This window comes from Ascaphus truei, chromosome 1, assembly GCF_040206685.1.
Source record: "Ascaphus truei isolate aAscTru1 chromosome 1, aAscTru1.hap1, whole genome shotgun sequence".
NCBI classification, from domain to species: domain Eukaryota; kingdom Metazoa; phylum Chordata; class Amphibia; order Anura; family Ascaphidae; genus Ascaphus; species Ascaphus truei.
Genome location: NC_134483.1, coordinates 227,508,009 through 227,533,704, shown reverse-complemented (window position 1 = coordinate 227,533,704; position 25,696 = coordinate 227,508,009). Strand labels below are relative to the sequence as shown.

The 25,696-nt window shown below is 46.1% G+C and overlaps 1 protein-coding gene across 2 annotated transcripts in view; it reads right to left on the bottom strand.

Moving 5' to 3' along the window:
- Window positions 1-25,696, bottom strand: part of TMEM232 (transmembrane protein 232) — a 593,400-nt gene that overhangs the window by 504,904 nt on the left and 62,800 nt on the right. For both annotated transcript variants that reach the window (XM_075601904.1, XM_075601914.1), the window contains exons 6-8: window positions 23,968-24,067; window positions 19,123-19,250; window positions 10,084-10,256 (exon numbers count right to left, since the gene is read on the bottom strand). In XM_075601904.1, the coding sequence (XP_075458019.1) occupies window positions 10,084-10,256; window positions 19,123-19,250; window positions 23,968-24,067 (401 nt within the window). The remainder of the gene's footprint in view (window positions 1-10,083; window positions 10,257-19,122; window positions 19,251-23,967; window positions 24,068-25,696) is intronic.

Here is a 25,696-nt window from a genome sequence, read left to right as displayed (position 1 = left end):
TTTTCCATCAGTGTACCTTCAGTGTTGGGTTTCACATCATTTATCTTTATAACTTAAATTTGGAAGGGGGTCTTATCAACCCTAAGTGCACCCCATGATGCCTCTCTATTACCGTCGGCAGACTCGTAGGCTTGGGCCTTTCTTTCTTGTCCCTTTAATTTACTCCGTTGGGAGTGTTTCTGGATAACTTGTGATGTCTTTCTCATCTTACGAACATGGACACACGTTAGTCCCATTTTCAACTGTCTCTTCACAGCGGCTGCCTTCCTTGCAAGGAATCCACTATGGGTCCCATGGGTACTGCAGTACAACTGGCTTCTTACTGTGCTACTTCATCGCACCTTGGTCTTCCCATTCCGTTCCTTGTGGACAGTAGAATGTAACACTGCAACGGTATTGCAGTCATGCTTCCTGGTGCGCCTCACTTGCTTTATCTCTACCGCCCTCTTTTCCATGGACCGCTTCTGTGACCCTAGTGTCTGTCTTAGGGTGGTAACCTCTTTCTCCAACTTCAGCTGAGGAACCTCCTGCAGGGCAGCCTTAGAGTCCAACGTAGCGTCCTGCTCAGTCTTCAGAGCCTCGAGCTCCTCCCTCAGGTCGCACTTTTGCTTCTCTGTCATCTTGCGGCCAGCACACTCAGACTCCAGGTCCTTCATCAAGTTTTGAAGCAGTCCTTCTGTATGTCTTTTCCCACTCAGTGCAGCTGCTAGGTCAGCTTCTTTGAAGATGAGTCGTGATTCCAGATCTGTCAGCTGATTCAGAGCAAGGTTTAACTCTGTTACCTTTTCTCTATTCTTGACCTGTAGCTGCTGGTGCTACTCCCGGACCTTATCCAGCTCCAGCTGCAGCCGGGCCCCCTCATTGGCCGTGTGGTCCAGTCGCTTGTAGATGTCGGCCATCTCTGTTTCATAGCGTAATGTCAGGCACCTCACCTGATGGACGGACACCTCCTCGCTCAGGACGAGCTGTATCTTGCGCTCAGAAACCTGCGTTTGCAGCTCTTCAATTTGATCCTGCAAGTCTCCTCTCAGGGCCTTCACTTCTTCCCGGTGCTTGCTCTGAGTTTGCGTCAGTGCAGCCTTCGTCTTTTGAAGCTCTGCAGTGTTTGTCGCCAGGATTGCCGCTGCTTCTGTTTTCCAGGCTTCTTTCTCCTTGGCATACTGACTCATGGAGATGGAGTTGCCTCTCTGCTTCTCCAGCTCTTGCTCCAGTCTCTGGACCTTTTCGCACTCCCTCTCATGGGTTTCCTTCAACATACCCAGCTCTGTGTTTAGACTGTGGCCCTCCTGGAGTGAGTGTTCCACCTCTGTGCTGAGAGCGTGAATCTCTTGTAGAGCCTTCCCGTATTTCTGTTTGAGGTTAGCAATCAGTTTGTCCGATTTGTTCTGCTTTTCCTCCATGGTAGCAATTACGGTGTTGGCATTTTTCAGACCAGTCGTCACCTCTTTCAATTCACTCCGTAATAGACAGTCTGCTTCCTTCAAAGCCGCGTACTCTTGTAAAGCTGGGAGTATACACCTCTGTAACTCGGCGCTCACCTCTTGCTCCTTCCTGCTACACTCTCGCTCCTTCATCAATCCCTGCCACAGGACTTCATAATCATGGCGGGCAGCTTGGAGTGCAGAAATTAAAGCCTCTTAATCCTGGATCAAGGATTCAGCATCTCTTTGCTCCTCCATTTCCTTTGCCACCGTTCCCATGACCATTTTGCCCGTCACTCCGGTATGCAGCACATCTCTGCGCCTTTCTGATGCATGTCCTGAAAGCGCAGATTCAAGTGGCTTGGTCACTTCTTCTGTGACTCGAGGAACAATTTTCTTTTTCTTCTTTCTTTTTGCTTTATTAGCTCTAGAGACATCAGTAGTACTGGGCACGCACTCACTGGTATCAGTTTCCACATCTTGCTTGCACTCCCAGGGCCTTGTTTGCTTTTGCAGCTGTTTATTTTTGAAAATTTGGGGACACACATCTTCCATGTGACCTACTCCACGACAGGCCCAGCATACTAAATTAATCTGGTATGAGTCATCATCATCATCATCATCGTATGGCCTGAAGGGACACTGTCTTGTATGATTGCGTACATTGCAAAACAAACATTTCACGGCGGCCATTTAAAAAACCCAGCAGGGAAATTCTGACACTCAGCACTTTGCTTATGGCGTTATCTTTATACACCGCACTTGCTAGCTGCAACTTTACTCACTTCAGCAAAAGGCATTAGTTTTACACAGCAATCCTTTCATACCCCACGGGGCAAACTTTACAATCAGTACTTGCTAGCTGTCAATTCACTCGCTTCAGCAAAAGGCATTAGCTTTACATACAGCACTTGCTAGCTGTCAATTTAATCGCTTCAGCCAAAGGCATTAGCTTTTCCTACAGCACTTGCTAGATGCAATTTCCACTTTCTTCAGAAAAATTTAGTTTTCTGCTTCAGTTCAGTACATTTCAATCTTCTGACCTCTGGGTGCTATTGCATCCACACTACATACATTCTCTGTGCATGCTGTAACATAACTGGTCATACACATTGGGACAAACTTTGCTTGCTTTTCACTTCAGTTGGGCGGCTATTTTAAATCCCCACGTTTATCTTCAACCCCACAGTTTCCGCTGGATGGTGCCTTAGGGACTGCCCGCATTCTCCACCATATGTGACAACCACATCATATTGAGGTCCCTTTCATCCCAAATAATGCCGGAAACACAGTACTTCTATTTACGTGGGGTTTATTTATAGGGGTTTAAGTAACGTATTCGCAGATCCACCATCCCTTTAAGAAAACCAAACTAAAATAAAAACATAAATAAACGCCTATCCCTGTCAGGGAGCTTACTGACTTCTTCAGGCCCTTACTATCAGGGCCGCCAGCTAAGCCGGTTGTCAGCCCAAAACATGCCCTGGCATCGGCAATAACGTAACAGTACAGTCTTTGTAAACAATAGAAAGGGTTTTGCTTATCTTAGTCCATCTGGCAATGTCACTGCTTCAGCATGGCTCTCTCAGCAGGTTCTCTCACACCGCTTCAGCAGAGCTCTCTCAGCAGCTTCTTTCACACTGCTTCAGCACGGCTCTCAGCAGCTTCTCTCACACTGCTTCAGCACGGCTCTCTCAGCAGCTTCTCTCACACTGCTTCAGCACGGCTCTCTCAGCAGCTTCTTTCACAATCTGCCAACTTCTTTAACCAGCCTTTGGTAGCTGGGGAGCTCCTTCTCTGAGGGTAAACCGGTCAGTCTCTCTCATTGCTTCTGGCTTTCTGGGTCAGGCTCAGCCTGTGACCAAACACTTCCTTGTTTTCAGGAGTTCAGTCCAGGCTGATTAATTAGTTTTCAGGTGTTCTTGACAACTCCAGGGAGGATTAACTGGTTGAGTGCTGGAAGGTACACATATCCTCCATTCCAGCCTACTGAGTCAGGGACTCTGTCACAATAGGAATGACTATGTAACTGAAAATAATAGACTACTCTCAGACCCCTTATGTTACAAGGTCCTATGAGAGGACCCAACAATCAGATACAACAAAGAACTACTAGATATCCTCAATGAAGGTCTGCACACCAAAGTAATCTCCAAAAGAGAACATCAAGGCATCTGGAACAAAACACCAATGATATCCACCTTCTATAGTGTACCTAAAATACACAAAGGTACAACACCGCCACCAGGAAGGCCAATTGTATCAGGCCTAGGAAATTTAAGTGAACAAGCCAGTGTGTACGTTGACAAAATACTACGTCCCTTAGTTGTGTCCCTTCCATCCTATCTGAAGGACACTAAGGACATTTTGTCACATATCAATGATGTAGTGATTGATGACGAAACACTTCTCATCACCCTTGATATCGAGTCACTATATACTAGTATTCCACACAAGGCAGGAGTACAGGCTGTAACCTACTTCCATTCCTCGAGGGGACTCCTATATACAGAACACAACAACTTTACCATCAAGTTGCTGGAATTTGTCCTGACAAGGAACTACTTTTTATTCAACAACAAGCTCTACCACCAGATACAGGGCACTGCAATGGGGACAAGATGTGCTCCATCGTATGCCAACCTGTATCTGGGATGCTGGGAGGAAAAAGTAGTCTTTGGAGGGGACAACAATACATACACGGCCCAAATACTATTATGGGCTAGGTGCATTGATGATATTGTTGTCCTGTGGCGGGGTAGTAGAGACACTCAAGGATTTTGCGGCAAAGCTCAACAAAAATCAGAATAATCTCAAGCTAACGTATTATATAGGAGGGGACAAAATAGTCTTTCTGGACCTGGAAATAACTAAGGGTATGGGAGGATAAATAGAAACCACTGTGCATAGGAAAGCCATGGCAACTAATAGCCTTCTCCATGCCAGCAGTCATCACCCCCAACAGCTAATAACCAGTATTCCTATCGGCCAATTTCTCTGTGTCAAAAGAAATTGTACCACGGAAGCTGAATTCGAGAAACAGGCCAAATTGATGAAAGACAGGTTCAAAGAGAGAGGCTACAGTTCCAACTGTATAAAGAGGGCATACCATCGAACCAAATACACTACACGCTCATCCCTCTTAGCAGGTAAAAGTACTCAACAAAGGGAGAAACTCATACAACCCATAGGTACTTACTGTATAATAACCAATGGTGGCCAATCCACACAGTACTTAGGCGACATTGGCATGTTCTACGGGAGGACAATGACTTACGCCAGGTCCTACAAGCAAAACCGTCGATAATCAGTCGAAGAGCAGCCAACTTAAAAGACCTCTTAGTACACAGCCACTATAAACGAGAGGAGCGGTCAACTTTGCTAGACAGAAGACAAAATGGGAATTTCAGATGCCAAGGATGCATGGCATGCCAGTACACTGGCGACACACTTTATTCGAGCTTGGCTAGTCCCACGAATTCGGGTATACCCGGGTGTATTGAGGTTTGTGACTGTTTTCTGCCCGAGTGCATTGAGTTATTTTCCAAGCAGGGATTGAAGCATTTTATTCCCGCTGGCTGCAATACTGCACAGTATATATATATATACTGCATTACAATTCATGAATTTATGCCATCTGGTAGACACGCGAAGCATTGCAGCCTATTAAATCCTAATCATTATCATTTAACAGATCAGCCGCCCATCAGCCAGGCATGAACCCAGGCTGGGAAGGCAAATGCAACGGGGCTTGTCAGAGGTGAGGAGTGGCGCATTCCAGGTATCTGCCAGGTACATACCGGGTATTTGCTCGAATAAAGTGTGTCGGTGCAGTACATGCAAGTAACGAACAAGTTTGGCAACTGGAATGACACACAATCCTGGACAATGCGAAATTTCACTAACTGTAAAACAACAGGAGTAATTTACCAAATTGTCTGCAAATGTAACAAAAAGTACATAGGCAAAACCTTCCGCCAACCCAGGAGGAGAGTCTTAGAGCATATAGAGGATATCAAAAACAAACGTGATACCCCCTTTGCAAAACATGTCAATATCCATCATGATGGCGACTTCTCTAACCTAAAGTTCAAAGGAATAGATCACATTCCTGAAAGCATTAGAAGAGGAGACTGGAATAATAACCTCCTGAGGAGAGAATCCAAATGGATATTCTCACGGGGGACTAGATCTCCTCAAGGCTTAAATGAAGGCTTTGTCTTTTCACCTTTCATCTAACCAGCAACTGTAATTGGGACAATTTTGCACATACCCATTAAATATGTATGATCTACTTACCTTATATGTGGATGTCGATGTGGTCTGACCTTTATCCTGGGTTGAGGTCCCAGCTTGTCGCAGCTAGTTCCTCCGTAGACCTAGCAGGAATTGACTCCCTGACGTCTAATATATCTGCATACATAGATACCTACCTGCAAAAATATGTGAAAAAACTCCCGTCATATCTTAAAGATACGACGGACATCCTACGCATCTTGGATAGTCAATTGTGGGAAGAAGGGTGGTTTTTAGCAACATGTGACATACCTTCATTATATACGTGTATCAGCCACGAAGATGGACATGAAGCTATAGATAGAGCACTGTCGAGAGATCAGGATATGCCCCATGAACAGGCGAACCTTATCCTAGATGGGATTAAGTTTATCCTCGAACATAACTATTTTATGTTTGAGGGAGCATATTATCTCCAGAAATGTGGTATCGCCATGGGCACAAAGTTTGCACCCAGCTATGCAAATCTTCTCATGGGTTCATGGGAGGAAGACCATATTTGGTCCAATGCAGAGCTGGGTGTTGATTTGTGCCTGTGGCGGAGATACATAGATGACATATTTTTCATCTGGAGAGGAGATGAGGAAAGTCTGGTGAGATTCATCCATTATCTAAATGATAATCAACTTAATCTTAAGTTTACCTGTGAGTACAGTAAGGAAAGGGTTAATTTTCTGGACCTAACAGCTCTTATTGAGAATGGATCAATTAGCACACAGACTTTCTTCAAAGATGTTGATATTAACAACAATATATCGCCCTCAAGTTGCCATCACCCCAAATGGCTACAAAATGTGCCATATGGCCAACTAAGGAGGATTAGGAGAAACTGTTCTGACATCAACAGTTTCCAGAAACAGTCCCATTTTTTGCAGAATAGGGTTAAAGAAAAAATGTATGAGGAGAAGATCATTCAAGATGCGGTAGAGAAAGCAGGGGGTCTAGAAAGAAAAGACCTTTTGAATGATAAAATAAAAATAAAGTCCAATAAGAATTTTGACTTTTCTTTTCTTACAAACTATAATAGACAGCCAGAGAAAATAGTTAAAATCATACTTAAACATTGGCATATTGTCAAAAATGACTCCGTATTGGGAGATATAGTTCCTGAACAGCCAATGGTAATCTTTAAAAAGGCTAAAGCACTTAAAAATAAATTAGCACCTAGTGCTTTACCAAAAGTCTTTAAAGAAGGGAATAGATGGCTACCTCAAATAAAAGATTTTTTCGGCTGTACAACATGTATGGCGTGCAGGCACAGATCCGATGACAAAATTGGATTTATGTCAAACACTTCCAAACAGAAATTTCAAATAAAACAATTTATCACATGAAAGACAGATTACATAATTTACCTTATACAATGCCCATGTGGGCTACAATATGTAGGCCAAACCACCAGGCCTGTAAGGACACATATTCTTGAACACATTGGTAATGTTAGAAGAGGTGTCACCACCCATTTATTATCGAATCATTTTATTCAAAAACATCAGGGTGATACTTCGGGCCTGAGGTTCACAGTGCTGGAACATGTGCTGCCCCATTGGAGGGGTGGAGACAGAAATGTTTCATTTAAAAAAAAGAGAGTTTTTGGATTTTTTCTTTAAAAACCTTAGTTCCTCAAGGCCTAAATGTAGATTTTGAATTGGGCGGTTTTCTTTGATTATTGGAAATTTTGGCTTATATTAAATTCTGCATTGACTTAAATCCATCTCTGTCATCCGGTCTGTGCTTTACATAACATCCACGTTCATTTATTTTTCTGATGTATGTTGATAGAGGTTTTCTGGCATATCTATGATATTGTTATATGCCTCTAAATATGAGTATTGTGTAATATGGTTCTTATCTTGTTTCTTTACTAATTTTCTTTATCTCATATTCCTGAGATTCATCAATCGTCGTCCCTTATATTATGCAAAGAGCCAATGAGATTAGGGATTAATATGCGATTTATGTATTCAATAAATTTTCTTGTATTTTTTGTATTTTTTAATTTTATAATTCTTTCCTTATGACTGTAAAGGAGAATCTTTTTCATTTGTGGTTTATCCGTTTTATTATAAACGTTTCAAATCTTTATTATAAATGTATAAAATCTTTATTATAAATGTATAAAATCTTGAATATTTGTTACCTCTGGCTAAATAGGGCACTTAGTTCATCTGCCCATTGGCTAGGGATGTCTTTCACCAATTAACCTATAGGAGAAGAGGTTATTGATAGATTAGTGGGTATATAAAGACCCTTCTAACAGGCCACTGCTACTCCTGACGAAGCCGTCATTCAGAACGGCGAAACGCGTAGAGCGTGACCCTATGATCGAGAGGGAGAGAGACTGCTGGGAACTCCGTGACGTCACCTTCAACCGGCCACAATACCGGAAGTGACGTATCGGCTCCTGGCAGAGACGCAGTATGGCAGCTTGAAGCGGCAATGACGGCGTGATGTGATTTTGTGATCACCAACCTTCTATGCTGTTATCCCACTGGGATCTTGTAAGCCTTCATTTTTATTGTTTTGGATAAATCGTGTTACTTTTTACCATTGGCTCCATGTTTCTCTCTTTTGATATTGCACCTCCTCCTATCAGCTCCAGCCTGTGACCTTATACCTTAGTCTGATAACTCTCAGCTTATTAAGTATACACTTGGGAGCTTCACTTGTGTCATATTGAAACAGTATTGCACTATGTAGTTTATTTCTTTTTAAGGTACCATCGCTCCCTGGTTCTTCTTTGCCTATGCCTTATCTATTGGCTACTTTGTAAGTAGCTGTCTACGGTTGCGCATTTGTATTACTAAAACGTGCTTTGATATATTTTGTCTCTTTTGTATTCATTTCAGAAATCACCTTCAAGATACCATCCATTGTTTCAATTCCATGCTCTCTCTTATATATTTTATATATTACATTTAACGATTCTCTGCGCCTGTGTGTCCCTTCTGTTTTCCATATATATATATATATATATATATATATATATATATATAGATAGATAGATAGATAGATATAGAGATAGATGTATATATTAATGATTATTAAACCGGACCAGATGAAGCAATGGAAATAAATCTACTCAATATCTGTGGTCCACTTTTGTGCTATGTTATTGTACCACTTTTTATTTACTAAGTCGTTGCCACATAGGCCCTATGGATGCATTTATATATATACTGTGTAAGTGAAGTATAATGCATAGCTCCCCTTTGTTGAACACGTTATACAATAATTACTTCTTCCAAGACCCTGGTGAGTTTAGACAGCTCGTGCTTGGATCTCCTTCTACACACAACTTCCATCTTAGTTCAATTACCTGGATGTGACAGGGACTTATCCACGCTTAAACTGCTCAAGATACTCAGAGAAATCCAGCAGGGAGCTGGTTAATTGCAGCCAGGAAATTAAACAGGCTCTACAAGGCTAGTCAGAGCTCTAGAGAAGCCTCCTGTGAGAAACTGCCAGACACAGAGATTCCTTAGCACACAATGGTGGTGACACATGAGAGACAATGTCTTGAGCACAAAGGCTGTTCTAAGATCAAGACACCCGGACACCAATGACCTGAAGGGCCACCTGCTTAAGGTACAGCTTGAGACTTGGGGTGGTAGGCTGGTAAGAGGCTTTCCTCCTTGTCTTGTAGAGCAGGACTGGGGAAGTAAGTTAGCCCTTACACAAGTATAGGTATTTGTTGCTTTGTTTATTTTGTTTTTGTATGCTGTACAGAGTTTAAAGGAACAGGCTCAATAAAGCCACATTTTAATTTCACCCAAATTGGTCTCCATTAGTGTACCTCTGCACACAGCTCTTACACTGGAGTTTCAAATTTCGGTAATAAATAATTTCCCTAAAGAATGTCAGACATAATTATCTCATGTTTAACTTCTTGATATTTAATGGAGACTCAGAATACCAGAATGAAGTCTGTACTAATCAAAAATCTAAGAACTAGGAAATGTAATAAATACAAACTGCCTAGGTAATTCAGATAAAAGGGGAAAAAAGTACTGATAAAATGAACCAATAAAAAGTAAATGGATTCCTTGTGCTTAAGGCAAAAAGTATATTATATATGTTGTTACCATAAATAAAGAAAGTCTGTTTATACAGTACACTATGTAAATTGATTACAATTAACTATAACTGTGTGAACATTCATTTTTACCATTATTTTTTACAATTACATGTTGACCCTAATTTCTCAGATGCAAGTCCTTATTGAAAAGACTATAGAACTACATACTCTCATTTACATTTGTTTTTTTATTTAGAAGGCTGTTGTACTTAAAGGATAATGTTTCTCTAGAACTTACACTTGGTGATAACAGTAAAATCTATATAGTAGAAGCAGTATAGTACACACCAGTTTTCCTGTTGCAGTCCTCCTTTAAGTAGAAAGAGATCTTGCATAACTTCAAGCAACTTGCTGCTATTCATTTGGACATGTACCCAAATCACAAGACACTGCCATAGGAATGGGTTTATTTTCGTTGCTTCCTGACCCCCATTTAACATGGATGTAGAGTTTTTTTGTGCCTGCAAAATATGCAAATTGTATCAAAATACTTCTATAAATCGGAAAGTACAATAGAAAGCAGTGATATACTGTATTAGGAAATGTACCATGTGCAACAAAACACATCAGCAGAAAGCCTCCAATATTCAAAAGGGATTCCAGACATTAAGAATAAAATAAATATGCACTGTTGTATACAAGTGTAGCCGGGCTCCCCTCGGCCCCCATTGTTGTTGGGGGGTGGGAGATTGTCGCAGTGCAAGGAATGCTCCGATATATATCGGAGGTTCCGCGTAGAGGGCGCCACCATGTTGGAGGTTGGCGCAGGACCGGCGATGCAGGTTGCGCATGCGCAGGCATAGTTGTGAAAGCCCGCGAAGGAGGAGAGCTCTGATAGGGAGGGAGCCCAGGGAACTACAAGTCCCAACAACCCGCGGGATCCCGTGATGTGCGAGAACCAATCAGGCGTGAGGAAGGGGGAAAAAGGAGTTGAAGGGCGCGCACGTTGGTCAGAGTTAGCGGGAGGAGGAAGAGGACGGAGCTCCGGTGTAGGGAGGAATGTCAGCCCCTACCTAGGCCTTATACCCCAGGCCCAGTTAGGCCCTGAGCCCCAGTAGTGTGGAGCAGAGATAGGGACTAGCCCTAGACAGCTTCCAGTTCCCTTAGAGTGTACTGTACGTGATCGTTAACAGGGACATTGCCTATTCAGCAGGAGGTCTGGGCTCAGACCCTGCTACCCTTGCAGGCCCGGGAACTGGAGTGCCCGGCAGGTAAACCACAAGTGCACCAACTATATCACTTCTTATTCAGGACACAGTGGCTGCGCAGTCACACATATAGGCTCAGTATCTCAATTGAGGGTGGGGGATATATTGGACTGGGGGGGAAATTGGACATGGGGTGGGTTCACCCGGTGAAGGAGGGAGGTTAACGTCCTGCGAGACGCCGTAGATAGTGTCACCTCTAAGGAGGGACACCTGTTGATACGTGAGAGACACGCAAACCCGTTCATGCTAGTAAAGTTACTTGGTTGGTTATACTGCTGTGTGTGTGTTGAAGTACATAAGTGTCCTGCGAAGAACCACTCCCCCGCTGGCGGGAGCTGTCGCAGGTGGAGGCGCTGCACCAAGTATCAGGTATTATCTATTATATTGCGTGCCCCAGGCTCTCCGTGGCGGAGGCTCAGGCCCTGTGAGCCTGCAGGTCATACAGCATATGGTAGCAGTCTGTGTTCACTAGGAAACAGGGCTACATTTGGAGGCGCCGCTGAGATCTTAGACCTGGGGTGCCCCTCGACTAAACACCTGCCGCCATGGCCCTTCCCTCGCGTCAGAGAGTGCGTGAATGGGCGCGGCAAATGCAAACGCCCGCCGCGTGGTGGCTGTGACACAAGTACCCATGGCCCTACCATTAGAGACATTGCAAACGGCCCTACGACAACTACCTGGTTTTACCAAAGCCCGCCTGGTAGATGTGCTCATAGACCAAGACGCTAAGTGGAAAACCTTGCTGGTAGATTGCCGGCGAGATCTAGTAGTCCTCGAACCCGCCGTCCCTCAATACCTGCAGCTTCCCAACTCCCCGCCCAGCGGAAGCCCCTTTGTCTACCCACTCCGATACCCCCCTTTGGAGGGACTGGGTGATGACTGCCCTACCCTCACCTCCGCTCCCTACCCAGCTAGTGAAGCGGGCAGCTGTCAGTCAGGATTTAGCTATCCAGGGTCTAGCGTGTCAGAAGAAGCGGGTTTGCATAGTGACATGCTGCAGAAACTGAATGATAAAGTAGGCCAGCTAACCACCCCACCCAGTCTCCCTCCTCTAGTAGAAGCTCTCACTCTGGTCACGAATTCCCAGAATTACCGGAATTGAAGGCCTTCTCTGGGACTCTGCCCGTACCCACGGGGGGGAAGATGGGATAGAACCCTGGAAGGAGCACACTTGGGGGGTGATGGCAGAATGGTCATGTACGGACGTCGTGAAACGTCAACGCCTCATGGAGTGCTTGAGACCCCCGGCGTCCACCCTAATCAGTATTCACCGAGAGCAGTATCCCGATCTAACCTCTCGGATGATGATCGAGTTCCTAGTCGAGGCCTACAGCGCCACCGAGGATGATGGGGCCTTGTGGGCCAAATACTATGCAATCAACCAAAAAGATGGAGAAGACTTATCTGCCTACATCCACCGCGTGCAAATCTCGTTAGGTCCCTTGCTACACCATAAGTACATAACAGCCTCACAGATGAACGAATACCTCCGCAAACAGTACCTACGGGGATCCAGTCCTAGCCACCCTATCGTGAACATGATCCGCGATAACCTCACTCGAGGGCCCCCCCCCCTCATTTATCAAACTATTACAGCAAGTCAAGGAGCACGAAATGCACCTAATGCTTCACTCCCCTCAGAAAGCTAAAGCCACCAGCAGCTCCAAACTCAAAGAGGGTACTGAGAAAAAGGAAGATCCCCGGATAAACCCAGCCCCGAGCGGCCGAAGTACGCTGGACGAACCTCGCCTCCGTATAATCGCCGCACTCCACCAAGGGATATGTCCTGCTACAAGTGCGGGAAGAAGGAGCATATCTCCTATGATTGCCGAGTGGGGGAGTTCCGCCATCGGAGCCCTTCACCCAAGAAGTTCACGCCTAATACCATGGTGTGCGGTGTTTACGCGGCCAGCGGAGAAAACCCCGTCCCCAACCAAAGTGGCGAAGGGCCCGGGGACGAGAATAACCGCGTGGGACCGGTAGCTCTCATACGGGTGCTAGTAGATGGTATCTATTCCTCCGCGCTACTGGACACAGGTTATCAAGTGACCATCATATATCGAGGGTTCTATGATCGACACCTCCAGAAGCGGCCAATGAGGTCAGCCGAACATATCAAAGTAAGAGGGCTAAGCAATGCCCCATCGACGGCATAGTGACTGTGTCCCTGGAAATACAGCAGCTCAATACCGGAAAGTCTCACCCCATGAATGTGGACGCTCTGGTGTGTCCTGAACCCAAAGACCCACCTAAGTACCCGATCATCCTAGGCACTAATGCGGACATTGTACAAGCCGTCATCTGGGCCTATCTACAAGAAACCAATGAGTTGCCCATGTCCAGTCTCCAACTGCAGCTTGTTCAGACCAATCCGGACCCCCCTCCGTCACCCTCGGAGGACTATGGACTGCTGTTCTTTGGGCGAGCGGGTCTGACCAGACTCCTACCAGGGGAGATACAGAGGATGCCCGCCTGGTGCACCTATGCTGAACGAGTAGACGCGGAGCAGCTCTTTTCCCTAGAAAGCACGCCAGACGAAGACGTCAGCCGAGGATACCGGCTGGTACCTGAATTCCGGGATTGGCCGGTCGCCATTCCCTGCCGGATTTATGTGATGGTCCAGAATCTGTCTCCCTTCCCCATGGCCATTGACGCGGGACAGAAAATAGGGAGAATTTATCCCGTCAGCTCAGTAGATGAGGCAGTGCAAGTTAATGCTGCTCGAGTGGAATGCCCCGGCGTGAAGCTGGACTTCGACTTCGGCTCATCCGGATTACCAGCGACATGGAAGGAGAGACTGCGAGTTCAGCTGGAAGAGAGACGAGAAGTATTCTCTACCGGGGAGATGGATGTGGGGTGCAGCCGCAGTGCCCAACACACTATTCGGATGAGTGATACAAAACCGTTCAGGGAACGTTCCCGCCGGCTCGCTCCTAGAGACGTAGATGATGTGCGGACCGTCCTTCAAGAGATGGAGGAAGCCGGAATCGTCACAGAGCCCTTACGCTTCCCCCATAGTAGTGGTGAGAAAGAAGAATGGGACCGTGAGGCTATGTGTAGATTACCGGACACTGAACAATCGGAAGGTGCCGGACCAGTATAATCTTCACCGCATAGAGGAAATCCTGAACGCTCTCCATGGAAGTAAATGGTTCAGTGTACTGGACCTCCGGTCTGGCTACTACCAGGTACCCATGAGCCCCGAAGACCAAGAGAAAAGGCGTTCATTTGTCCACTGGGGTTCTACCAATTCACCCGCATGCCCCAAGGTATATGTGGTGCCCCCGCCACCTTCCAGCGGCTAATGGAGAAGACCTTAGGTGATTTCAACCCTCAAGAGTGCCTAGTATATTTGGACAACATCATAGTCTTCGGGCAAACCCTAGAAGAACACGAGGCCCGGCTCCTGAAGGTGCTAGACCGATTAGCTCAAGAAGGACTCAAGCTCTCTCTGGATAAATGCCGATTCTGTAGGACATCTGTGACTTACGTGGGACACGGAAGGGATTGCCACTGATCCCGCCAAAATAGAAGCCATCGTCAATTGGCCCCGACCTGACAATGTGGTGGAGTTGCGTTCATTCCTGGGATTCTGCGGGTACTACCGCTGGTTTGTGGAGGGGTATTCCCGATGGGCCAAAGCCCTCAACTGCCTTCTCAAAATATATCCTGAAGACACAGGCCGGAAGGCCACGCCTGCCCGACAACCCTTCGGGGACAAATGGACGGCAGAGTGCGAGCAAGCCTTTGTGGACTTGAAGCAGAGTTTGACCGCGGCACCCGTGTTAGCCTATGCCGACCCTGAACAACCGTATATACTACATGTGGATGCTAGCCTAGGCAGATTAGGGGCGGTGTTACATCAAAAGTATCCAGAAGGGTTACGACCCGTAGCCTATATCAGTCGCAGCCTTACAATCAGTGAGCAGAATTACCCAGTGCACAAGCTTGAGTTCTTGGCCCTCAAGTGGGCCATCGTGGTCAAACTTCATGATTACGTTTACGGGGTATCGTTCGAGGTGCGTACTGACAACAATCCGCTCACCTATATCATGACCTCAGCCAAACTCGATGCGGCCGGACACCGCTGGCTGGCCGCCCTCTTCAACTACAACTTCACCCTGAAATATAAACCAGGTCCCTTGAACATTGGGGCTGATGCATTGTCTAGACGACCGGGGCTGGCCGCAACCCCCGATGACGACCAATGGGAAGAAATTCCAGGGCCCGGGATGAGGGCCCTGTGTTGTACCGCCGCCATAGTCAATGATCAAGTGGCGTTCTCTGAGTTAAGGGTGGCCGACTCTCTAGGATGTGCATCCAATGCTATTCCAGAAGCATATCGGGACCCCAGTGGGATGCACGTTACCCCTGACAAGATCATAGCCTGGAAGGATATGGTGCGCTACCAAGAACGAGATCTGTTAGCGGGAGCCATTCGCTATGCTATTCGGCAAAACCGACCTGACCACCTCAGACATGCCCCTGGCGATGTGGGAGGTATACTGAGGCGGGAAGCCGATAAATTCGAAATACGGGACAATTTGCTATACCGAGTTGTAGAGTACCATAACCACCCGAATAGGAGGCAACTAGTACTACCTAAAATATTACAGTATTTGTTGCTGAGGTCACTACACGACGAACATGGTCATCTGGGTGTCGACAAGACTTTTGGATTGGTGAGGGATCGGTTCTTCTGGCCGAAAATAAGAGATGCAGTAGAGCATCACTGTCGGCGGTGTGTGCGGTGCATTCAGCAGAAGACATTGCCCACCAGGGCCGCCCCAATGGGTCACTTAAAAAGCACCGGGCCCATGGACTGAGTATGCATGGACTTCCTATGTATCGAACCTGATAGCCGAGGCATCGGCAATGTGCTGGTCATCACTGACCACTACACTAGATACGCCCAGGCCGTCCCAACGAAAGACCAAAAAGCTATCACGGTTGCCAAGGTGCTCTGGGAAAAGTACTTCATGCATTACGGACTTCCTAAACGACTAAATTCAGATCAGGGCCGAGACTTTGAAAGCAAATTGATAAGAGAACTACTAAAAATCTTACACATCACTAAATCCCGAACCACTCCCTATCACCCGGAAGGGGATGCATTGCCCGAACGATTCAACCGCACGTTACTGGACATGCTGGGCACATTGACGGGAGTAGAAAAAGCTGAGTGGAGCCGCCACGTGGAAACATTAGTGCACGCTTACAATTGCACTTGACACGATTCCACTGGGTTTTCTCCCTACTTTCTGATGTTTGGTAGAGAAGCCCGACTGCCTATGGACATACGGTTGAGAGTCTCCACTGATGGGGTACATAATGCCACCCACTTCCGATACGTACAGAGATTACAAGAGAACCTGCAACGGGCCTACCTGCAGGCAGAGAAGTCTACAGAGAAGCTGAATGCTGGCAACAAACGGCATTATGATCATAAAGTCAAACATAGAGACATTAAGCCCGGAGACGCCGTGCTTCTCCGCAATCTGGGAGTACCTGGGAAACATAAACTGGCTGACCGATGGAGAGAGGGAGTGTACGAGGTAGCCTCGCAATTGCCTGGTCTTCCGGTTTATCGTATTAAGGACTCGGAGGGTCGGGTGAAGACATGGCACCGAAATCATTTGCTCCCTATCCCACAAGTCGAGGAGGGAGATGTGGAGTGGCCTGCATCCTCATTGGATGGCGAGATGACACTGGGAGGGAACGATCCGGAGGCCGGCAGCACAGTTCTTCAGGAAGATCCACAAGAGGGAACCTCTCAAAGGGGCCCTCAACAGAGAGCATCTCCCGGTGGAGCTACGGGTAAAGGGCTTGGGGAGCACACACCCCATGGGGTGGCTCCGGAAAATTCGACATTGAATCCACAGAGTCCATGCTTTGTACCGAGTAATGATCACATAGAGACTGTAATCCCCACAAGGGAAGAACTTGAGCCTCAAGACCAAGATAGTCATTCTCCCGAGGGAGTGACCGAGCAACAGTTAAGGTGAAGCCAAAGGAATGGGCAACCTCCAATGAGGATGTCATATGATCAGTTTGGGGCACCCCACTATGAGGCTCAGCAGTGGGCTCGCAATCGAGTAAAGTCAGTGATCGTGATGTTTAGTGAAATGTACAATCTTATTTAGAAGGGAGAGAATGTCGTATGTTATGCATTTTTCATTATATAAACGTTGTACCAGTTGAAAGGTATCATCCAAGCGGGGATGTTGGAATCCACAGGGGGGAGGATGTAGCCGGGCTCCCCTCGGCCCCCATTGTTGTTGGGGGTGGGAGATTGTCGCAGTGCAAGGAACGCTCCGATATATATCGGAGGTTCCGCGTAGAGGGCGCCGCCATGTTGGAGGTTGGCGCAGGCGCAGGACCGGCGAAGCCGGTTGCGCATGCGCGAGCATAGTTGCGAAAGCTCGCGAAGGAGGAGAGCTCTTATAGCGAGGGAGCCCAGGGAACTACAAGTCCCAACACCCTGCGGGACCCAGTGACGCGCGAGAACCAATCAGGCGTGAGGAAGGGGGAAAAAGGGATTGAAGGGCGCGCACGTTGGTCAGAGCTAGCGGGAGGAGGAAGAGGACGGAGCTCCGGTGTAGGTGGAGGAAGAGGACGGAGCTCCGGTGTAGGGAGGCATGTCAGCCCCTACCTAGGCCTTATACCCCAGGCCCAGTTAGGGACTGGCCCTAGACAGGTTCCGGTTCCCTTAGAGTGTACGTGATCGTTAACAGAGACATTGCCTATTCTTCAGGAGGTCTGGGCTCAGACCCTGCTACCGTGCTGCCGCACGTCTGGGTGGGATCGCCCCGGACGCCTACTGCCGACGTCACCTCGGCCCCACTGATCCTTTGTGAAGACCCATGCAGGCCCGGGTACTGGAGTGCCCGGCATGTAAGCCACAAGTGCACCAACTAGATCACCTCTTATTCAGGACACAGTGGCTGCGCAGTCACACATATAGGCTCAGTATCTCAATTGAGGGTGGGGGGATATATTGGACTGGGGGGGAAATTGGACACGGGGTGGGATCACCCGGTGAAGGAGGGAGGTTAACGTCCTGCGAGACGCCGTAGATAGTGTCACCTCTAAGGAGGGACACCTGTTGATACGTGAGAGACACGCAAACCCGTTCATGCTAGTAAATTTATTTGGTTGGTTATACTGCTGCTGTGTGTGTGTTGATTTACATAAGTGTCCTGCGAAGAACCACTCCCCCTCTGGCGGGAGCTGTCGCAGGTGGAGGCGCTGCACCAAGTATCAGGTATTATCTATTATATTGCGTGCCCCAGGCTCTCCGTGGCGGAGGCTCAGGCCCTGTGAGCCTGCAGGTCATACAGCATATGGTAGCAGTCTGTGTTCACTAGGAAACAGGGCTACACAAGTATTTTTTTATAAGATGCATTATTAAAGAACACAATCATTAATCTGTACTAACAGTTTACAATTGCTCTATGCACTGTACAGTGTCGTACACACCCAGAGATCAAGTGAGCTGATCACAGTATTTCAATCTAGGGAATAAAACTGTTGCTAGAGAGAAAAAGATAGAAATAATAATCCAGGTTTCATTAGTTACGATTCAACTGAAATTTGCCGTTATAAGATTGCCATTATGCTTATGAATGTCTGTTACCTTTGTTCTTTCAGTACTGAAGCAACAATCAAGTTTGACTTCAAAATGGAGTGCAAGAATTAATAATAATGAAAATATTACACATCTACAGGTCTTTAAAGAATACCAAATCAGCCTATACAGTATATACTTATTAACACTTGCATATATGAAACACAAACAAGCTAATTTTTGTGGCATTTAGTTGTGCTATTAGAGAACAATTAAAATTAAGTGGCTAAGATCTTGTTCTTGAATACACAAGCAAGTGCGTTAGATTGAACAATTTACACTCACTTTTTGTCACCTTGGGCAAAACCCATCTTACCCCTGTGCCTCAAGCAGAAAACATTAGGGACTCATTGTTTCTGTATTATTCTATTATATTCCCTATCAATTATGATAATATGGTTACACTTTTAAAAGATACATGGATATTCACCATTTTTTTGCATTTTCTTACAACACTGAACTATGTCTAGAGGATGCTCTTTAGAATCTTACCTGGAGTGATGATTCTGTTTCCAAGAGAGGTTGAGAAGCACATATGGTTTCACCTACTGTTAACATTACATGTATTGATGAAAGGATATTTGGATAGGGTTGATATGTTGATTCACATGCAGCAAGTGCTGTAACAGAAGCAGAATATCAATATATACCTAAAAACAGATTACATTTTTTAACCCCTTTTTTGCTACTATCAATCTTGGAAAAGTATAAATACCATTTTAAATTCCAGGTCCTTTCTGCGATGATAGATTATTTATACAGATAACTAGACTGCTTTAGACTGAAAAGTAGTGGCTGTTTTGTGATCAATTCACTACTTACAACCCCTTTAGCAGCATAAGGCTAAGGCCCCGCTCCCTCAGTCAGCGCGCCCGCACTGCAGATAGGCGGGGCGCTGACATACACAGACCGCGATATGCGGTCTGTAGAGAGCGGGAGGTGGGCGGGAGTGGGAGGGGGGGGCGTGGCTTGAGCGGAGGGACCCGCTACTCCCCCCCTCCCTCCACGGGCTCAGGGTGCAGGAGGGAGCTGCTGCGGGCTGCTGTAAGGTAAGCAGCTCCCTCCCCCTTCTGCCACAAAAACACACACACACTACCTTGAGTAGGAAGCTGCCTGATGACAGCTCCCGCTCCCGCCGCTGATTGGCTCATCAGCGCACCACGTGACGCGTCACTGCTCGGGATCACAATTTTCTTGAATTCCCTGCCAGCTGACGCGTCACAGTGCGTAGTGAGCCGTCAGCGAGGGGGGACTGGGACCGGCTAGGGAGGATTCCCCTGCTGGTGGGGAACACTCGCGCGGCCGTCCGTGCCGCCGAGCGCAGCAGGTCCCAGCCCTTAGGCCCCTGATTGGCCGCAAGGGGAGACCCTCACCGAAAAAATCAAATATCAGTGACTACCAGATTTTTGGTAGCACTGTCGCTCCATCGCTTTGTCGTCATCGCATGCACTGTAAGCGCCGACGGCGAAAATGCATTTGTTTTGATGCACGGTCTCGTTGCCGCCGCCCTCACTATAAGCCACCATGTAGTTAGATGTAATTACCAAACTGATAGAATACATCCTCACACACAACTACTTCAGCTTTAACAAGGAAATGTACCTAAAACTAATGGGGACTGCAATGGATACCAAGATGGCACCGCAATATGCCAATCTTTTCATGGCAAATCTTGAACAAAGATTCCTAACTACATGCCTCCACAAACCCTACAAATACTACAGATACATTGATGACCTGTTTATAATATGGACAGAGGGTGAAGAAAACCTAAAACAATTCCACGAGTCCCTGAACTCATTCCACCCATCAATTAAACTCAAAATGGATTATTCGGCAAACCTTATAAACTTTCTACATACTACAGTAACACTGAAAGATGGCAAACTACACACATCTGTATACAAGAAACCAACTGACAGATGCAGTTACCTCCACAACTCCAACTTCCATCCCACTCATACCAAACAAGGTATCATACACAGGCAGGCTATAAGATACCACCGCATATGCTCTGACACTGAAGACAGAAACAGGCATCTCACAACCCTGACCGAATCGTTCAGACAGAAGGGATACAAACCAAAGACCATTGCCAAAACTATTACATCTGCACTAAAAGCCCCACGAGAACACCTGCTACAATACAGACAGAAAGAACCTACCACATGCATACCACTAGTGACCACATATAACCCTACCCTAGAGGGTATACGAAAAATAATCAAAGATCTGCAACCCATGCTGACAGAGGATGCGACATTAAAAGAAATCTTTCCCAAACCTCCCATTCTTGCATTCTGGCAACCACCAAACCTCAAACAGAAATTAGTCAGCAGAAAACTTCACGACGATTTTAAAGACATGGATAATGGCACAAAACCGTGCAGCAACAAACGCTGCAAACTCTGCAAACACATTTGCCAAGATACCACAGCCAGTCACAACCATAGAACATTCAATGTTAAAGGATCATACAGCTGCACATCCAGAAATATAGTGTATATGATTCAGTGCAACAAATGTGACCAAGGCTGCTACATTGGGGAAACCAGCCAAAAACTACAAGGAAGAATGAATATGCACAGACACTCTATACTCCATCACGAAGAAGGAAGATACTGCTCACCTGTGGGACATCACTTCTCACAACCAGATCATTCCATAAATGATTTAAAAATCAAAATCCTCAATGGAATGTTTAAAAGCACCCAAGAACGGAAAACATTTGAACTCAGAATGATAAGACTCCTTGACACCAAAACCAAAGGACTTAATGCGGACATGGGTTTTCTCACACCCTATCAAAATTGTTTGTAATTATCCTGCTTGACTCAATTCTTATCCACACTTTCTCTCCCCCCCAGCATCCCTTCCCCTCCCCACCTTTCTTTGACACTGTCCCCTGGCTTCAAACACTAAACACCCTACCCTATCTACAGTAAATATCTGTTGTTTTTTTTTTTTGTTTTGTTCCCTCTCTCTACACTGTATTAGCCATTGAATCCTTTGTATATCAGTATTGCTTGACCTGAAGAAGAGAGTAGAACTCTCGAAAGCTTGTCCTATGACATAAATTGTTAGTCCAATAAAAAAGGTATCACCTAATACTGAAGAACTCATTTATTCTGCAATATATATATATATATATATATATATATATATATATATATATATATATATATATATATATATATATATATATATATATAGCTATGTACACATTTTTTATTATTATTCAAATGCATTGTTTACATTTTCCTATACAAAAATGTTTTTTCCCAAAATTAAGCCTTAATATTGTGTGCAGGTAGGAAAGAAAATCATCTAGAGAGGAAATCCCCAAGCTTTGCTAATCATTTCACATTTGAACAGAGCCTCTTCATGTTAGTTTACATCAGTAGTTTTAACCCGTGTTCTGTGGATCCATGGAGTTCCATAGAGAAGTTACAAGGGGTTCCCTGAAACCTAATTTGTTAATCGCAGACTTGTTGTTTCTTAAGACCTAATACTTTTGTGTTATATGTTTAAGTATTTGTACTTCAATAAACGAGTTGGAGTTCAATCAATCAGCATACATTTATCATGGTACCATGGAGTCAATTTATATTTCATAAAGGACTCCACCACTGGTTTAGACTAGAGTAATAACTGAATAATAACTTGGCATCCGTGTTCCTCTGGAAAAGCATGAGATTAACTATTAAGTATTGTTACAAATGCTGTCAACATGGACCATTAATGGAATACTCCAACAACACATGTAGAAGACGTGGCAAAATAGTTATAATTATCATGTGAACTGGTTGAATTCAAATGGTGCATTATATGTTATATTTTGAGGAATGTGATTCCTCATATTGGTTTCATCTCACCCAGACAAGGTCTACTGATTGCCAAAGTATAAAATATGCTTTTAAAATTTAGAAGACTGACGGTTCTTCAATACAAAAATAAAATGACTTCAGCTTTTTAAGCATAACCGTGGTCACGTGTACTGTACACCAACAAAAAAAGACATCTTTTGAAATAAAACAATCAATTGCAGACTTTATATACAGCATGAAACAAAAAGAGCAATAAAGAGCACTACCATAAATCAAAAAGGCCTACAGCAAAAGAGTGTGTTGGTGTCCAGTGATGGTTATAGGAATTATACAGTACCGCAGCACAATTACGCAATTGTACAGTTGCTATTTTGCGATCTTAAAAAAAACAAACAAAAAAAACTGGTGTAAAATGTGCTAGAATTAATTAAAAAAGTCACACCATGTCATGATATTGTAGATGAATAACATCAGGAGTGTAAACTTATTATGCATCTTATGAATCTCTCCTGTATATTTCACAGTACAAATGTGGTTTTAGTATCTCACGTAGAACACGTATGTATGAAGAAATGTACTTTTAGTGCAATAAATGGTACTGAAACCTGCTTATTTACCAGATCCACACAGCTGGTAGAAGTGTCTTTACAAAGTTTACTATTTCCCACAAATGCACTATTCATTTTCCATTGATGAAAGCATAACTTTTGCTTTTGCTTCTTATCATCAGAGGATATAGGATGCAGACCCTCTTCTAATTTTTCTTCAACACAATCTAAAACTTATGGAGATGATTTGTAATGGTGCTTATTTGTTGAATACTCAGTCATGTCATTTTCAGTTTCACTCTCACACTAAAAGGAGCAATTTTCTTTTTTCATGTTTATCTTCTATGCATTTTGATTGAAGCTGTGATGCTCCCTATAAGTTGATTTTTTAATTGGTTGTCATCTGGCTTTTAGCTTCAACTTTAAAAAATCTCTAATTACTCTTCAATCCTGCTGCCAGACAAATTTTTATGAATTTCAAAGGTATTATGTCTCTACGTTGTTGTATGGTGCTCATTATTGAACCAATGTTAGTCTTAAATTATATAATCAAAATATTTTATATGTTTCATTTATTTAACCCTTACATTCTGGATATTATTTTCAAGTCAAATCCTATTTAAACCACAATTTTTTTTCATGCAAAAGGTTTGTGTAGAACAGTGGTGGCCAACTCGTCCTCAAGGGCCACAAACCGGTCAGGTTTAAAGGATATCTCTGCTTAAGCACAGGTTGTTGACTGAGCCACCTGTGTTGAAGCAGGGATATCCTTAAAACCTGACCTGTTGTTGGCCCTTGAGGACTGGAGTTGGCCACCCCTGGTGTAGAATATAAGCACCTATTCTATGGAATATTTTCAATGGATGCAAGCCCTGATATTATACATAAACATACATGCTGAATGAATACATAGGAACAATTCTATTATTTTACATGCTATTGTACAGTATGTCAATTCAAACCTTGTATGTAACTGGAAAGTCTCTTTTTCTGGTCTTCATAAGGCTGGAGTTTTCCAAGGAGATGAAATACAAGAATTCTTAAAAATGTCAAAAATCCAAGCTGTTTACAAAATAAAATAAATGAGATTATTTATTATGTAGTACAGTTGAGAATATGATTTTATTTAGAGTATCATTAAATGTTATATGTTGAATTACATCTGTAAATGTACTGGTTATTTCTGTGTCTAACAAAAGCCTGTAAGCACCTAAGACTCTCACAAACCACAACGAAATGGATTTGAATCCACATCAACAAAAACCTGCATTCTTCCTTTTGAAATAACTTGTGGCTAAAATATATATCTTACTATATATTTGTGAAAGTGTCCTATGTGTCCGTGTCTGTATGTGTCTCCCTGTGTCCCTCCCCGTGTCCCTAGCGGCAATCTCATTGGACCTTGGCCCAGGCCAATGAGATTGCTCCCTTGGCCCGCCCGCCCCCGCACACCTCTCATTGGCCTGAGGCAGAGTGAAGGAGACACACACACACACACACACTAGGGAGGGGGGGGGGGTGTTACATACATTACCGGGCTCACAGTGTTAGCAGCACATCTCCCGCTCTCTTACCTGCCGGTCCCGGAGGCTCCACCTCTTCTTCCGCCTCTCCCTGTTTCCCGCGCTTTCACCCCCCCCCCCCCTCCCCGGCGGCGCCGCTACAGTCAGCGGGGGAATCGGAGCGAGCGTCCGGGACACAGCGGGGGAGCGGCCACAATACGCTGCCTCCCACCTCAGATCAACGTGGGAGCTGCCGGACGGGTGAGGGAGCTGCCGGACGGGTGAGGGAGCTGCCGGACGGGTGAGGGAGCGGCTGGACGGGTGAGTGAGCGGCCTTCACCTCCCCTCACCCCCCTTCACCTCCCCTCACTCACTTCCCCTCCACCCCCCCCGGCGCCGCTACAGTCAGCGGGGGAGCGGAGCGAGCGAGCGCCCGGGACACAGCGGGGGAGTGGCCACAACATGCTGCCTCCCGCCTCAGATCCACGTGGGAGCTGCCGGACGGGTGAGTGAGCGGCCGGACGGGTGAGTGAGCGGCCTTCACCTCCCCTCACCCCCCTTCACCTCCCCTCACCCCCCTTCACACCCCCTCCACCTCCCCCCCCTCCACCCCCCCTTCACCTCCCCTCCACCCCCTTCACCTCCCCTCCACCCCCCCTTCACCTCCCCTCCACCCCCCCTTCACCTCCCCTCCACCCCCCTTCACCTCCCCTCCACCCCCCCTCCACCTCCCCTCCACCCTCCCTTCACCTCCCCTCCACCCCCCTTCACCTCCCCTCCACCCCCTTCACCTCCCCTCCACCTCCCCTCCACCCCCCCTTCACCTCCCCTCCACCCCCCCCCCTTCACCTCCCCTCCACCCCCCCCTTCACCTCCCCTCCACCTCCCCTCCACCACCCTTCACCTCCCCTCCACCCCCCCTTCACCTCCCCTCCACCCCTCCCCCTTCACCTCCCCTCCACCCCCCCCCCCTTCACCTCCCCTCCACACCCCCTTCACTCCCCTCCACCCCCCTTCACCCTCCTCCACCCCCCCTTCACTCCCCTCCACCCCCCCCTCGCCCCCCCCTTCACCCTCCTCCACCCCCCCTTCACCCCCTCCACCCCCCTTCACCTCACCTCCACCCCCCTTCACCTCCCCTCCACCCCTCCCCTTCACCTCCCCTCCACCCCTCCCCTTCACCTCCCCT